Consider the following 18,279-nt stretch of genomic DNA (forward strand, 5'->3'; position numbering starts at 1 on the left):
CTCTTGACATCATTTGTAATTTCCTCCTCTATATAGGAGTTTAGAAGAAAAAAACGTGTTGGGGTTATGGTGAACCATGCACAAAGGAAGATTATGAGATTAATTGATTCACATGATAAACAGTTAATTGCATACTAGAATGTACATAATTCACGAACAAGGAATAAAACCCTAATTCATAAATTCCTAACAGTTTAAAATTACCGATTTGATTCTCCAAAGAATCGAAGATTGCTTGCTACTTCTCCACGTGAAGTTCTTCGTACTCAACCACGAATCTTCTAATCTATTTTTTGAACTCAAGTTATGACCTTTGGGAGGGAAAAACTTATCAGAACTAAAAGGACTCGACTGAAAAAGAAGACAAAACTTCAACTACCAAAGGAAATGAAAAAATCAACTAACAACTATGCCTTTCTTTTGACCAACTTTTGTTGTTGTAACTAACTCTATAATCACTTCCATGATAGTCTTCCTTCCTCCTTTTAAGAATTATCCATTCGCATCTGAATCCAACAAACTTTTTTCGTTAAATCAATTATAAAGGATTCCTATCTGATGATTTATCTCAAAATCATGGTTTAGGCATTTGCAGAGCAATGCTTTGAAGCTTAAATGGGCTTCGCATAGAGGCTTTTCCTCTCTTAGATAGAACCAGAATATTTTACCATTCCGTTTCAGTATGGTGCTAGGAAGGTAGTACTTATCTAGGAACAAGCCAACTATATCGACTCACTTGGAGACCTCAGCTGCAAATAAACTTTCGTACCATTCTTTAGTAGTATTAATAAGAAAAAAGGGAAATGTCCTTACCATTACGACATCGTCGTCTACGCCATTCACATCTGTGATATCCAAAATCTTGGTCAAACGGCGGTTTGCATCTTTAATGGCTCTTCCCGCAAAAACATTTATGTTCCACTCTATTGTACTCCCTCTGTCCTCATAAAATTTTGGGTATGAATATTAAGAAATTATATTGAATAGATTAAATGAAAATAAAAATAAAATAAAATAGGAGAGTATTAGAAAATAAAGTAGATAATTTAATAAAGTAAGAGTGATTACATGTTTTATATTTTTATTAAAAATAAATAAATTTGAAAATTCAAGGTAACATGAAATAATTTAACTTAATTGAATTTTTTTTTAAAGTAACATAACTCCATTTAGTTGAGTATATTACATATGTTGTCAGACTCTTGAATATCATTTTAATGTTACTTTAACGACTAAACATTGATATATACAAAATTATTATATACACGTACGTATGTAATTAATGCCTGTCGCATTCTTTATTTAAATTTATAAACAAAATTTACAGAGGAATTATCTTGATTATGACATGGAGTATTAGTCATTAGAAAGTGTAAATTTTGATAGCCCGTTAATAGTACCCTCTCTGTTCTGCGGCTGTTCTGAGGTAGGAGAAACATTTTTCTGCGGCAAGTTATTTAAGAAAAACTATATTAAGTGAGAAGGAAATTAAAAAAAAAAAGATGAGATACGAAGAGATTATAAAGTACTGTTACCTCCGTCCTCCAAAATTTGACACAGTTTACTATTTTGGTCCGTCCCTAAAAATTTGACGCACTTAACTTTTTACCATTTTTGATAGTGGACCTCATATTCTACTAACTCATTCGTACTCACATTTTATTATAAAACTAATACTTTAAAAGTAGGACCCACATCCCACTAACTTTTTCAACTCACTTTATATTACATTTCTTAAAACCCGTACCGGGTCAAAATGTGTCCAAATTTGGGAGACGGATGTAGTAAGACATCTGTCTGTGAAATGTTGTCCAATTTTACCATTTTGGTTCCTTCGTCAAATGGACTTTTTTTCCACTAACTCATTGCACTCACATTATATTAATATTGGAGTTATTTTTATTTTTTTGTTTTTTTTTCCGTTTTTGGTAAATGGACTTTTTTTCCACTAACTCATTGCACTCACATTATATTATAAAACTAATATATAAATGTGGGGCCTACATTCCACTAACTTTTTCCACTCATTTTTTAAAATCCGTGCCGAGTCAAACATGAACAATATTTTGCGGACTAAGAGAGTAAACGAGAAAGAAAATATGTTGATTTTTACTAAAAAAAAATAGATAAATGATTCTACTACTATGAAAACTTAACAAAATAACAAAATAACTCCAATATTATATAGAATGGAGGGAGTATGTTTGAAGTTTGAAAAGTTGTAGCTTTGAGCGTAGGGTGGCTTCAGACACCATCCTGACCGTAGCCCGACATTTGTGCTCTCTCCTTCTACACTTATATACATACACTCTCTCTCTCTCTCTCATCAATCACACCCACACTAAAATCATTCATTCTTCTCTCATCACAGCATAAAATCACAATTTTGATTAAGGCCAATATATCCTCCTCTTAATTCCCCAATAACAAAATCAGAATACCTAAGCATTAACAATCAGAGAGAGGAGAGAGAGAATGAACAGGTTTGATGAGGAAAGCTTGAAGCATTACAAAGTAAGCAACATGGATCCATCAAACCCTAGAACGATGCGCCCCGCCTTCTCCGATGACGACCTGGTAGCCGCCGTAGTCCCTCCGGTGACGGTGGTTCTGGAGGGCAGATCCATCTGCCAGCGCATCAGCCTTCACAATCACAGCAGCTACCACAGCCTCGCCCGAGCCCTCCGCCAAATGTTCGTCGATACACCCGATTCCTCGAATGAAACCAATCTCGATCTCGATCTCGATCTCTCAAACGCCATTCCCGGCTACCTCATTGCCTATGAAGACATCGAAAACGATCTCCTTTTAGTTGGTGACCTGAATTGGAAGTAAGCCCTTCATTACTAGTGGAGCACTCCTTTTGTTCTATGTTAATAGAGACGTTTCATTTTCTGGCACTTGTTTTAAGAAAATAATAATAAATAATTAAACTGGAGAACAATAAATGACGGAGGAAGTATTATTTTTCATCAAATGGTAAATAGTTTTGTTATTATATATATGTGCAGGGATTTTGTCAGAGTGGCAAAGAGAATCAGGATTCTTCCGGTAAAGGCTAAGTCCAGAAAGCACAATAAGGAGTGATTTATTCGTTTTAGTTAATTAGGGAATTTAATGGCTGCAGCCTCAATTATATTTGAGGTCTGATGTTATGTTATTTTCAGATCTTTTTAATTATAATTTTGTATTGTGTTCAATCTCTTATTTCTTTTTATGTATGTTCGTCTAGATTTCTCAAGATTATATAATATTCTCTCGAGATAACGCGTTTTATGTTTCGGTGTTTGTTTTTTATTTGATTGGACAAACTCTATTGTGTTTTGAATCGTACAGCAGGAAAGAGTTCAATTATTTCACTTGAGATTAAAAAAAATTATTTACTACTACTCATTTTAATGGAGTATTTTAAATGTAGAGGTAATTGGGGCTCACTCATGGAACTTGTCAAGAAGAGAAAGCTCAGTGTACTCGGCAAAATGGCTTATTTGGAGTAGATAATTACTCGTATAAGTTAATTATTCGTAGTACTATTTAAAATATATTGAATGGTTTATTTTTAAAGGATTCATTTTTAGTTTAAAGCTGGATTGTTCCGATTTCATTTCCTGCATATGTATGTTGCCCGGTTAAACATGAATAAATATCTGGGATTTTTGGAATTATTTACTACTCATTTTTGGAATTATATACTCACTCCCTCCTTCCATCATTAGAAGTTCATTTGATTCGGCACAGACTTTAAGAAATATAAAGGAAAATAGATGGGAAAGATAGCAGAATGCGGAACACATTTTTATATAGTACTATTAATTTTAATGTGAATGAAATGAGTTAGGGGAAAATGTGGACCAGTTACTATTTATAGTAAAATTGAATTGGGACGATAATAATGACGGACGAACTAAAATAGTGAACCAGAACTTCAAATGGCGGACGGATGGAATATTTACTAATACAAGACTAGTATTGAATATTAGTGATGAGGATGAATGTAATATACTCCGTATTAGTTTTCATGCCATAATAATTTTGTGGTTATATTATAAACAAAGATCGATGTTTCATGCTTTCAAGTAATACTACCATTCTCCTCTCCCACCAGCCAAATGATGAAAAACAAAACGTCCAAAATTGAAGAATAACAATAACAATAATTGGCCATATATTTAAATTTAAAAAATAACAGTAATAATCACCCTTGAATAATAACAGCGATATAATACATTATTTGGTAAAAATCAATAAATTATTTGGTAAAATTCTCAATCTCTTCTGTTGATCGATTTATATATCCTCCCTCGCGCACATACATATACTGATATATATTAAATTCTTTTTTTGGTAGATGAGTAGTGAGTACAACATATTTTCTTCCTGTAAAATACCTTGCTTAGTGATAATAAAAATTAATTTCATGTTAAATATGTACTCCACAGTGAATATTATAATGGCATACATTTGTGTTCAATTTACTTTTCCAAATGTGAATATAAGTAGTTAAAGTAGTTTTTTGTTTTTTGGTGCTTGAAATTGGCTTGAGATATGCAAGATAAGACTATATAACTATATAAATAAAAAGAGTGAACTACAAAACTAGTACCCAGACAACAGAGTTCGCACCTTTTTTTTAGTACTAATATCTTTGTGGTATTATTAAACCTCTGTATATCATTCCAAAACAAATTATTTAAATCTTGTAATATTATCTAGAAATAAATTATTTAAATTTTTGCAATATTATTTAAGTTATTGCATTACAATCGGGAAATTAATATGTATTCGTAGTACTATTTAAAATATATTGAATGGTTTAATTTTAAAGGATTCATTTTTAGTTTAAAGCTGGATTGTTCCGATTTCATTTCCCGCATATATATGTTGCCCGGTTAAATATGAATGAATATCTGGGATTTTTGGAATTTTATTTATTTGTTTCTGGATATAAAATGTTAATTGTGGTAGTCTTAATTTTATGAAAATTTGGGAAGGTTATGTGACACATTTGGTAAGATACTATTAATAATTTATTAAGTTTGTGAACAATGTCATGGTGGTAATAATCTAATTATCAAGATTGAAAATAACTGCTCCCTCTATTCCATAGTAATGGAGGCATTTTTTTTCGGCACGAAGATTAAGAAAAAAATTGTGTTAGGTAAGTTAAGTAAAGAGAGAATAAAGTGGAAAATGAAAAAGGTAGGGAGATGAAGAGATAAAAAAGTAAGAGAGAGTAAAGTATGTGTGGAAAATGTGTTGATTTTTCCTAAAAAGAGAAATGACTCTATTACTATGGAATGTACCAAAATAGCAAAATGACTCTATTACTATAAAACGGAGGGAGTATGAAATATCAATCTAATAAATTAAATGCACTAATAAATGTATACCGTTTCCCCCGCCGTATGCTCTGTTAGTCATCCTCCCTCTCTCAAACTCTGTTCAGTTGTCGTTGATGCATAGCCGCACTTCCACCATCATCGACTCGATCTTATTGGTGGAAATATTTGCCAAAAATAGTAAAAGAATATTTATTGGCGGACATACGAAAATAGCAAAATGGGACACTTATGGATGGACGGAGGGAGTAGTAATATAAATCATTTAGATTGCACATTTTCTTCCAAAAGTTTTCCAACTAATTAATCATTAGATAATTATTCAAACAAACCTCAAAGATTGCATCATCATCATCATCATCATCATCATCATCATCATTATTATTATTATTATTATTATTATTATTATTATTATTATTATTATTATTATTATAATAATAATAAATTGTAATAGGCACTCGGCACAAAATTGTAATAATAATAGGCACTCGGGACAAAATTAAAGTATTCTAAATTGTAATAATAATAGTTGTATTTTTCATAAAAGAACTACAATGTGAAACTATTGTATTTAATTATTAAGTTAAAAAAATTAATCTTATATACTATCACTCTAGCAAATGTCAACATCAGCTTTATTGCACAAATATTTAACTTGGCAAAGGTGTCAATATATGATTTTTCCTTTGATCAGATGCACTTACACTATGTAATTTTGCAAAGTTATACTCTCTCGATCCCAAGAATACACACCCTATTCTTTTTAATCCGCTCCACAAGAATATATGCATTTTTTCTAATTTTAAATATTTTTATCTCTAATTAGATTGGACTCATTCGCTATTAATAATATCTTTTTACTTTTTCTCTCTATCCCTCTATTACTTTACCAATTATACAGCTAAATTCGTGCCAAATTTAAAGTATATATTCTTTGAGGATGAATGGAATAGTAAATATAATGAATAAATTAGATTCTACTCATATATAGCTTTTCCTTCTAAATGGCTAGTCTATGATAACTTCCACAATTGTCCTTTTATACTTAATTAAATTAACTTGGAAACATGGGAAGATTGTTAGAATTAGTTTTAGGAGTAACACTACAATTAAACTGAAAGTTTGAACGATAAAAGTGAACTATAAATTGAACTTCATTGGTTTATTGAACAATAAATTGAGCAAATTAAATTACGATAAGTGTACATATATTGATTATTTCTCTGCTAGAAACATTAAAAATGCCATAAATTGTCAAAATTGAAAAATCATTCTAATTTGAAAAAAATGTAATAACAAATGTTACTTTCAAAACCCTAGAACTCAAACAGTAAGAAAATATAGAGTTTTGTGAGAAAAACTTTTGAAGTCATTTTAGACTATTTCCGTTGACCAAAATCTACATTATAGGTACTATAGTTCCACTTTAATTTTTTTATAGCAGGATACAAATTTGCAAATTCTATAATAAAGCTAATATAACAACAATTTTTAATAAATTGACAGTTAACTAAATAATTCCTAAAAAAAAATTTCAAAATTAATGAGAGTCCATGCAACCAGGCCTTAGTATGGCTCAGTCAATGATAGACAATGCATATATAGGGCCAAGGCGAACCATCGTTCTAGTGTAGAACCAAGCCAATATAAATCATTGGATCACAAAATCAATAGCCTAGATCTTATCTTGTGCATAATAATATGTTACTACAAGAATATCAACAAAAGGATAAATTTTAAAATGAAAATTTTTATTTAAAACAAATTTCTCTTCTAAGAAATATCTTTAAAATTAAATTTAATATGACTCAGTTGATTTAACTTAATTTTCACAAAACATATAGACTTAAATATAAGAATTCTAACAACATTCTAATTTAATATATTTTATCGAAAAAATAATTGATAATATTTTCTTACATATTTATAATATGTAAACCATGTACTCTCTCCATCCCTTGTTAACAATCCATTTTTTTCTATTTTCGTCCGTCCTCATTAATTATCCATTTTCACTTTTTTACCATAAATGGTAAGTAGGCTCCAATGCCATTAACATATTCCATTAACATTTTAGTATTATAAAAATAATACACCTTCTGTCTCATAATATATGATACACTTGGGTAATGACACGAGATTTTAGAAGATATTATTTTGTGTGTTAAGTGGAAAAAGAAAATAGTACTTCCTCTGTCCCAAGGAAGATGACCTCTTATGTCGGATGCACGAGATTTTATGCAGTTTTATTTTGTGTGTTGTTAGGTGGAGAGAATAAAGGAAGATAGATGAAACAAAGATTGAAAAATGTGTTTCTATATTTAGTAATGGGTCATCTTGGGTGAGACAAACTAAAAAGGAAAGTGTGTCATCTTCAATGAGACAAGGAAATTATATTTATATTAACATGGGAGAGAATTTTGTGTCTAGAAAAGGAAATGTGTGATATCTAATATGAGACGGAGGGAGTATATAAAAGTGAGATTCGTATTTCACTGACTTTTTCAACCCACTTTCTTTTACATTTCTTAAATTCGCGATGGAACCAAAGTGGACAATTATTAGGGATGAGTGGAGTGAGTATTTCAATTCCTTGTGTTTCTAAATCATTTTTATGTTCATTTTCATACATTCGTTTTAATAATGTTAATTATCAAATAAGAAAGGAGTCGATCACCTTATTAGTTGTAAATCACAAGCGAGTCTCGGAAAATTAATCCTGCAATGGTTGATTTCCATGGATATACATTCATAAAATAAAATCCTCTTTTACTATGGGAAACGAAACTAATGGCGTTTCATATACACAAAGACCCATGAAGAATTTAAGATGAATATCAGTTGAGAAAAAAAAAATCGATTAATGGTATTTGGACGTACCACGTTTAATGGATTATGTCATTTTTCATGTGTGTGGTCCTTTACACTTTACACTTAAATAAACTTTAATGATATTTAATAAAAGTGGTCCATTGAAGTTTGGTATTTGGGTTAATAATAATGGCCCTAATTTTCTTTGATAGAGAAAATGATAAAATAATGGCCATTGAATTTGTGATGCAATTGAGTGACAGTCCAATCAATAAACCTTGTCGGAATCATCTAACAATGCCATATCGTACGTCAGACGTTTGAGTCATGATCATACAATCATAACTACAGTATCATCAAAGTTATTATTGGATTTTATTCATAATTTAATTATATACTTCCTCCATAAAAAATACTCTTCATAATTTAGTTATATACTTCCTGCATAAAAAGTACTCTGATATATAAATGGCTTTTGACGACAAATTGATAAAATAAAAGAGAAGAGAGAAAGAATAGATTAAGTAAAAAAAAAGAATGAAAAAAAGTTTTAAAACAAAAAAAAAAGAGAAAATGTAAGAAAAAGTTGAAGTGTAAAAAAAATTCCATTTTTGAAATGGACTCTCTTTCATGGATAGCCTAAATGATAAAATGAGACTATTTATTTAGAAGGGGGAGTATGATGTAATTCACTTTGTAAATATTTTCAAATTCCATTATATATCAATTAATAAATCAATAAATTAATTGAAGAAACCACTATTTGAAGGTACACTGTCGAATTCAACTTTTTTTGGATACAACCCACAAGGTATATAAGCGAAATATTGTTCGGTTCAATCTTGAAAATCCACTCACAACTAAATCAACATTTCATAAGCGTGTGAGAATTTCAATTAATTTTTGGATAATATTAGACTGAGAAACTAATTATGATATACTACTAATGATTTTTAAGGTTGATTGTACAAATGTGCAACAAAGTAACTGGTCTGGGCTGTGGAGTTGAAATGTTAGAAGTGATAGAAAATGAAATGTAGCCTTTTTCTAATATGCATTATCCCTTTTTCAATGAGCATTACATAGTTTGTGGCGAGTGAGTATCCATTGGCATAGCAAACATAATGTAAGTTGTAAGCTTTTACAGTAAGATTAGCTGGGCCTGGGAGTGGTTTATCTATCCCCACATGTTTTGTCGCACAACAGGATGTGGCTAGAATTCCCAGTTCATGGGTTTCTACTTGTCTTACCTGTCGGTCGGACTTTATTAAATACTCCTTCCGTCCCACTAAAAATGTCGATGATACAGAATTTTAAGAGGTTTTGTTTTATTTGTTAAGTGGAGAAAAAAAATATTATTTTTAGTATATTATTGTGAGAATTTTTTTCAAAATAGAAATGTCACATCTTTTGTGAGATAAACTAAAAAGGAAAGTGATACATAAGACAGAGAGAGTACTGGTACTATATTTCAACCAACTACTACTCCATTTGTCCCACTTTAAGTGACACATATCCCTTTTTGGAATGTCTCACTCTAAATAACACATTTCTAAAAATAGAAACATCACTCTCTTAATTTTTTTCCTCTTCCTTACTTTATTCTCTTCAGTTAACTCAAAAAACAACACCATATAAGATCTAAATGCCGAAAAAAAAATGCTCCACTTAGAGTGGGACGGATAGAGTATTAGATTTCAAATTACAGAGATAGTCCACCCTTCTCTGGGTGTGACCACAAATATTTAATGACAGAAGACAGTGTTGTGTTACAGGCATCGGTTCACTTACAAATTGGTCCATCTATAACTACGATTACTGTGACAACTAACACTGCCATTACATTACTTATACCTCATTAATGCCATTCTCATTTTCCACCTCCTTCTGTGTCTCTTAACACAACCAGAAACACAAACACAATGTATAACATCAACGTTGCAACTCAAAACATTGACAAAGTATTAACATAACAAACGGTTGTTTACTCATAAAAACAGACATTCCTCAAAGATAGTAATATTGAAGATTTTATAGCATCACATCACTGAAGCTGCAGCTCTTACACGCTTGATTTTAAACCTTCTTACACTAACTGGTTTCAAAAACCTTCTTCTATCATAATGCAAGCAATTGGTGGGTAAACACAAGCTCTTTTCTAGATACACCCTCATCAGGCAGATATAAACACAGCATGGATTAAAGGAAACCGATTTCAGAAACAGTAAAGAAAGCGTGCTGCGAGTCTGTGACCAAATGTGTTTTCAAGCGTGTGTACATGCCACGGTAGATAGAGCTTATCCATCTTTATGATTTAGACAAGTTATGCCTTCTTTATGACGACCAGGCCTAAGTCTGAGAGCGACGTAAGGTTTCAAAATATTCACAGATTCAAGCCTAAAAGTCAAATTCATTTTACTACATAAATGCATCATCACCTCCTTTTTCCGGTGTATCAACTAGCAGATAAGATAAGCGCGTGTACACACACACACACATATATATCTTTGTGTGTGTTTTCCAGCCTACCCAATATGAATATCAGACTAACATACATACCTGGTGAACTGTGGTGATAACAAGAGCTATATTACTATATTTTGTCTGACAACTACAAAAAAGGAGAGGCACTGGTGCCCCTCAAGGTCTGTACACAATTTAGTACTCACTCCGTCCGCCGTTAGAAGTCCTGGTTACTATTTTAGTCTGTCCGCCGTTAGGAGTCCCGGTTCACTTTCAATATAAATGGTAGGTACACCTCACTTTCCACTAACTCATTCCACTCACATTTTATTATAACACTAATATAACTCATTCCACTATCTTAAAACCCGTCCCAAACTCAAATGGGACTCCTAATGGCGGACGGAGGAGTAGTATTAACCTGTCATGTAGAGGTTCAATGCAGTAAGCAGGAATTTAATGTAATCAAGTAATTCCAACCTTTCAATAGGAGAAGCAATATGTCTAGGTTTGGAGTCTTGCGGCTACACACAATGTTCATGAATTATGAAACTTAATCAAGGAAAGATGTCACATCACAGCTAAACCTCTTGTTCGTGACAGATCGCGTCCATGTAGTTTTATAAGGATAAATTTGTGATTGAAACTGAAATGTGGCTCTCGCTGCAAAAGTTCGAGCAAGCATATAGAAGGACAAATTTGATCTGCGGATATCTTTTCAATAGATTAACTTGCTGCCTTTTCAAATGGAGGCAGACTCCACTCACTTGGATTAAAGTTTAATAGGGAGCTTAGAACCTGATCTGCCATTTTTTGATATGAGCTATCTAACCTTGGATCTGGAACCATGACTACTGACCTGCATGGCGAATTTTTCAGAAGAATTAGTAGAAGAAAGAGCATAGTAAAATATCATATAATAGGGTTAACCTAAGTTACCACTATCTAAATTTCCTGCATGAGCCATAACATAAAACATATGTGTTTAAATTTAAAGTTTCGTGACTCATCTAATTACCAAGTAGCAGGAAGAGGAGAACACTCACAGTTATGACTGTATACCCAATCAAAGCGAATTTTGAAAGAGGTAAACATAGGAACTGGGATTGCTCAAAGCAACAACGCAATTAGAAAAACATAGACAGAGATAAAAAAAAAAAAAAATTGTTATGAAATTTGTTGTTGTTTATGCTTCTAATTGAATGTCCTATAAACATGGCACCAAGAATTGAAGTCTCATTGCCTTCCTGGAGGAGCACTCAATTGCACACGAAGTATGGCCAAAACTGAGGAAAGACGGTGTGAATTCATCATAGTGTGAGTTTAGGACTACACCGAAGAAGTTGAAGTGCCCACCTGCCTGTAATTGGCAGGCTTCATATAGGGACACAGTGTTATTGCAAGAAATGTTCAAAGTGAATAGAGTGAAGTAGAAAAGTAATTTTTAAATAATGTGCTGGAACTTTTCTAAGTTAAGCTGCCGATTCTGCTGTACACATTGTCAATCAATATACCATGACTAATTATTCTGAAACAACATGACATAAAGGAGGTATATGAATGAAGAGATGATAAACAAGGACTTACATGCCAGCATTCTTAGCTGCTTGGACGCCAGATGGTGCATCTTCAAAAACAAGAATCTTCGATGGATCAACTGGTCCACCCTGAAAACAGGTGGATGTCATGATTACATATAGATAGGTAATAGAAGAGTAACCCAAATAATTTGTCACATTAATCTCAAACCAGCTAAATGCCACTCATATTAGAGTGTCAATAATGTCGACCAAATAAAATAAACCAGCAGAATTGCTCCTTTTAAAACACAAATAACATAAGCTGATCAAATAATAAGTCGATTCAACATTTGTTTGCCTGATGTTAGAATCTAAGTTCAGCTGATTTTGACTGTATCTGTATTAATTCTAATGCACTTTTGGAGTTCATGAGCCAAAAGGGAAGGGCATGATCAAACATTGTTCCCATCACATACTATCAGAATTTGGCAATCTGAATTGTAACATTGACAAGATAAAGATATCAACACTTTCATTACAAGAACATATAGTCTAACTGCTGAATGAGACTAATACCTCAAATCTCTTGGCTGCTGCAAGGAACACATCTGGTGAAGGTTTCCCTTGTTTAACTTCTGGATCATCACCAAGAACAATATGGTGCATCAGCGAAAAAATTTCACCATGCCTTTGTGTTTTCAGTTCAAAATGCCTTCTGTGTGAACTGTAAGACATATTTCATGAGTTTCTTTGCAACACTGCCATCTTCATAAATAAACGAAGAGTATACATACCCCGTTGCAACACATATAGGAACTCCAGTTGCATGGAGGTGCTTAATCAAACGACTTGCCCCTGTAATACAAAAACGTAATAAAAGGTAAGACAATGGCTAATGGTATCATTTATCGCCACTTATGTAGCTAAGGTATATGCAAAATTCTATTTTTCTGATCAATAATGAAAAAACACTTGTATTCAGTCTGCCATCAGTCAACAGTTTATTCAACCTGGCATGACTTCACATGTTGGGAACATAGCTCTGAGCATCTCCTCTCTTTCCACAAGAAAACCTTCAGCTGAGAGTGAGTCACTGATTCCAGTCTCTTCAACAAACACTCGAGCAGCTTCTATTGCCTTCATGCCCATCATTTTAGCTTTGAGAGACCAATCAAAAGTTTTGTTGTATCTAGCAAGGATTTTCTCCTGCACTTCAGTGTAGAACTTCTCTGTGTCTGAGGAATTGAGGGAAAAGTTAAAAAAAAAAAACTTGAAATTTAGGAAGATACAAAACTATGATATATAATTAGGAAGAATCAAAGAGCACATCCAACCTAAATTCAGTTTCTTTTTTATATGAATACGAAACACTTAGATAAAATTTGCTTCATAAAGGTAAAACTGGAGAGCAATGTCCAATAAGCATACATGTCATGCTGTAGCAATGGTGATCAAAATGTCAGAATGACCATGCCAACTTTGTGATTTGCCAGTAATTCAAAACTAATAGCAACTCAAGGAACAAGGTGCAATCTCACCAAGGTCCACTTAGAAGCATAATGTCAAAAAAAGAAAAAAATATTACCTACATTTGAAAATTGCATAAACAAGAAATATTTGGGACTTGGGTGTTCCATTGCGAAGAAGAAGGTGCTAGCTCTAATAATAGGATACAAATTAATAGTTTCTCTTTACATTTAGATTGATTCATTACAAACATGATAACAATTTTAACTAATTTATGCAACTCAAAATACATCTTGACCAAATAAAGCATATGACAGAATCAGCCGAAAACAAAAAACTAAAACAACAACAAAATTATACAGCAATCCGCTACCAAATATGCCAAGAAAACAAGATAAAACAGAGGTTCAATTAACAAATGTAAGTTAAAATCAAAGTGTTAAAAGAAAAAAAAAAATTGGTAATTAAATGAGTGCAGTTTGGGAAATGTAGAGACCGATTAGAAGGCCGTCCATGTCGAAGATGACGTGAGTGATGGATGGTTTTACAGTTGCCATTTGAGTGAGAGATCTGAGAGCCGAACTATGACGATCTGCTTTCGCTCGAGCAAAGCATATGTATCAGCTTTTCTATTAAGGACTCGTTTGGTTTGTTAGTAATGCCCAAAAAAGGCCCCATAAATCACCATGGCCTGTCTCGAACCTCACATAAAAATAATGGTCTTTTAATTTATCTAGTATGTTGGTCCGATAACTATTGTTTGACCTGTATTCCTTAATATCCTTCTCATTTTTATTCCTAATTTTTAACTCTCTCATTTTTAATTTACCCTCGGCGTCGTTGCACCTAAGCTTCTTTATGTGTTTGATAATTGTCGCATCGGCATTTATCTCTCACCTCTCCACTTCGTTCGCCCTCCCATCTCCTGCCATGGATTCTGGTGATGGTAGTGATTTCCACAACCACGGTAACTACTCAGTCAATTGAATTTGTAATTTGCGTGAAGATTAAGAGGTTGTATTTGATTATGAGTTTTCAAGTTTAATTTGCTTTTGTTTTTTTGTTGTCGATTGGAAGGCAGGGGGTTAAGACTGTCAATTTCAATTTTGAGATTGTAATTATTGAAAGAAAATATCTTTAATTATTGTCCGTAAAATTAATAATTATTCAATACTTTAATTTAATTATGATTATACCTCCAAATGTAATTTGTTAGCTGAATTACGCTAGTAGAAAAAAATTAAACAACTATTTAAGTTTGTCATATTATATGTCAAATTTAAAATTCGCTAAACAAATAAATTTTAAAAAAATCTTGTAATATTAGGTGTCAATATTCCTAAAATACTCCGGGTCTTATTTCTATTTGGAATGGTCTTGGGTCAGAGTTTCAAAATAATTCAATTGGAGTCCACTTGAACTAATGAGCCCAACATAAATCCATTTCATTTCATTGATGGATTGGGTTTGGGTCATGCTACTGGGTCGACACTCAACCCAATTAACAACTTTCTTCGGCTAATTCCCTAATTTATTTATCTTATTGTTCACAATTTACTTCAGACTTTCCGCCCCATATGGGACATCCCACAACCCTTATTTTAAGTATATACTAACAAGAATTTAGTTATACATAATTAATTGTAGAAATTAGTTTAATTACATTGATTAAAAACAAAATATGTCCATGACTCAAACGTCCGCGCAGGTTTGGCTTTTATTTAATGAAATTGAGATCCTTGTCATAAATTTTTATAACCCGAGATTAATTGAATTTTATTAGAATTCATTTTTTTCAGATCATTTTAATGCCCTAAAAAAGAATGGGCTCATTGCTGAATTTAATCAGAGTTTATAATAATAATAATAATAATAATAATAATAATAATAATAATAAATGGGTCATATGGGTTTCATCCTGTCAAATTGAAAGTAAAAGAAGCTTTAATATACTTACTACTTCTTGCCACAATTTGCCGCACACCATTGGCGAGGAAAAAAATTGAATTCAATCCCGAATTTGAGTTTTTTTTCAACATCAAATTTTATTATTGTTCGATTCACACATGTCTTGAATATATACCAATTTAAATCATACGGAGTACATATCAAATCTAAAACTAAGTAAGACGCTGTAATTTAAATTATACGGAGTACATATTAAATCTTTAGCTAAATATTAATTTCTTCATCTCACCAAGGATAGATCAACTTTTTTTTAGTTTATCTCAGCCAAAATGACATATTGTTTAAAATAAAAATATATTTATTTCTACATTATTCTTTCTTTTTTACTTTACTTTCTTCACTTAACACATAAAATAAAGTTGCATAAAATTCTTGACGTCCAAGGAAGGGGTCATCTTCTTTGGGAAAAGGGAATAGTATACTGAAATGTTAATCATTGCTGTAATCCTTGAAAAGTATGAACATTTGATTCAACACGAATTATAATGTATTATTGGTATATATAGAGAGAGTAAGTAATGCTAGTGCAAAGTGTGTTGCACATTATTAGTAGTGTAGTGTAATGGTATAAGTTGTACTCCCTCCGTCCCATTAAATATGCAACATTTGCTTTTCGGGACAAGATTTTATGTAGTGTTATTTTGTGAGTTAATGAAGAGAGAAGAAAAAGTAAAGAGAGTATTGTTTCCACTTTTAGAAACGTTTCATTTTTAATGGGACAAACCAAAAAAGAAAACGTTTAATTTCTAATGGGAGAGGGAGTAAATAAAATGATGTGTAGGAATAATGCGTTGTTTAACTATTCCAAAATTAGAAAATTCATCATTTGAGAGATGGACTAATAAGAAAATAGTAGTTGATATTTTCCAGGGATAGAAGGAGCATTTAAAACTTTCCTATTTCTATTCTTATTTTTCTACGAAAAGTTTATTACTCCGTGTTCATAAATGTCTCATATTTTCCTTTTCAGATGTCCGTCAAACATATATGTTATTTTCTTTTTATTATTTAGAAAGAGGTTTGCACATTCCATAACTCATTTATTCACATTTTTGTTATAAAATTATAAAAATAAGATTCACATTTTATTAATATTTTTTATTATTTTTTATAAAGTTAAATAATTTCAATTTTTCTAATACTCAAAACATTTTGTTTAATTTGTAACCGACAATTTTTTGTGATAAAATATTAGAATTGTCCTGTCTCCACCGACGTAAAGGCGACCATTCCAACAATGATATATCAAATGTAAGAGTCGCTAGACCACCAATCAAATGAGCAACATATCAACCAATTCCTCTATATATTATATGCCCTTTAATAAAGGGAATGATATATGCCAGGATTCTTTTATGGAGTATATTTTAAAGCAATATATTTTTTTGCCAACCTCTTTGAAAATTAAAGTTTGCCTATGCAAACAGCCATCCAATTCGCGTATGCTTCACATATTTGCTTCTTCTATGAACTGTCATTTCTAAAAAAATTGACTATTCATAATAAAATCAATAGGCTGGCAGCTAGTAGATTCATATACTGGTATAGTATATGACATGGAGTATAACTAAACCCCTAGGCTTACATTATATTTATACGTTGATAATATATTCATATTTGCAGTTTAAAAGTTATTTTAAATTTTTAAAAAGTTGAATTTTTTTCATGAACTTTGAACTTGGCAAATAATATCACGAACTTTAACATAAGTTTGTTATTTCCCACCAATGAAAAAATTAAGGCAAATAATTTTATTTTATGTAATTTTATCGTAATTTCTCGACACAACTTCGAGAGCTTCAAGTTTTCTAATCTTTGAAGATAGTTTTTTTTGAAGCACACCCTCCAAAATTATTCTTCAATCTATTAATATAGCCGGAAATTTTTCATTGGTGGAAAATAACAAACTTAGGGTAAAGTTCGTGATATTATTTGTCAATTTCAAAGTTCGTAGGAAAAATCTAACTTTTTAATAATTCCATGATATTAGATGTCAACATCCCTAATTTAAACTATATTTGCTCGTGAAATACAAATCTATACTTTTCCGATCAAGTTCTTAATCTACGTACTTTGACTCTTCTAAACGATTTTAGTCAAGAGTCTGGACTTCGCATGCCATGTCAACATATTATTATTACCATGAACACAAACATGCAATAAAATTTGCACAAAACTCTAATCGGACCTTCATTACTTATGGTCCCATGATTTTACTTTTTAATTTATTATCATTATAGTATCCAATTTGATATATTTGAAAATTAATATTTCAAAAGTTATATAATTAAAAATTTCTCAAAATTAGATACACTTTACTGTTGAGCCCAGACATTAAATACACTTTTTATTAACTCTAAAAATAGACAGCGAGTGAATAGTGTTCTTAGAGTAATCTCTAAATAGTAATAGTACTATAATTTGGTCTCTAAATAATATTTGAAAAACAAGGTTTATAAGTAAAAGTTAATTGAAAAAAACAATTAATAAAACGAAGCAAGTGAATCCGACAAAAGTGAAAATTCTAGCACAGTGATTTCACTAACTTTTGCCTAGTTAACTATTATTTCTGATAGCATATGGTAAATGCTGGAGATTGCTAAGACGGCCACTTATATATTATATACTCCCTCCGTCCGTCCTAAGATAAGTGACTCATATTTCTTTTTAGAATGTCGCAAAATAAGTGATTTATTTCCTTTTTTGGTACC

The 18,279-nt window shown here is 31.6% G+C and overlaps 2 protein-coding genes across 2 annotated transcripts; one reads left to right on the top strand and one right to left on the bottom strand.

Annotated features, from left to right (window-relative positions):
• Window positions 1-2,280: 2,280 nt before the first annotated feature.
• On the top strand, window positions 2,281-3,276 carry LOC125191218 (auxin-responsive protein IAA33). The gene is made up of 2 exons (XM_048088728.1): window positions 2,281-2,831; window positions 3,012-3,276. The coding sequence occupies exons 1-2, from the start codon at window positions 2,476-2,478 to the stop codon at window positions 3,085-3,087; spliced, it is 432 nt and encodes a 143-aa protein (XP_047944685.1). The 5' UTR covers window positions 2,281-2,475; the 3' UTR covers window positions 3,088-3,276.
• A 7,792-nt stretch (window positions 3,277-11,068) lies between these two features.
• On the bottom strand, window positions 11,069-14,263 carry LOC125186686 ((DL)-glycerol-3-phosphatase 2). The gene is made up of 6 exons (XM_048083100.1): window positions 14,097-14,263; window positions 13,144-13,368; window positions 12,928-12,988; window positions 12,710-12,857; window positions 12,201-12,280; window positions 11,069-11,472 (listed from the first exon to the last, which is right to left on the bottom strand). The coding sequence occupies exons 1-6, from the start codon at window positions 14,155-14,157 to the stop codon at window positions 11,340-11,342; spliced, it is 708 nt and encodes a 235-aa protein (XP_047939057.1). The 5' UTR covers window positions 14,158-14,263; the 3' UTR covers window positions 11,069-11,339.
• Window positions 14,264-18,279: the final 4,016 nt, after the last annotated feature.

The sequence above is a fragment of the Salvia hispanica genome, chromosome 5 (genome assembly GCF_023119035.1).
Source record: "Salvia hispanica cultivar TCC Black 2014 chromosome 5, UniMelb_Shisp_WGS_1.0, whole genome shotgun sequence".
In the NCBI taxonomy this organism is placed as follows: Eukaryota; Viridiplantae; Streptophyta; class Magnoliopsida; order Lamiales; family Lamiaceae; genus Salvia; species Salvia hispanica.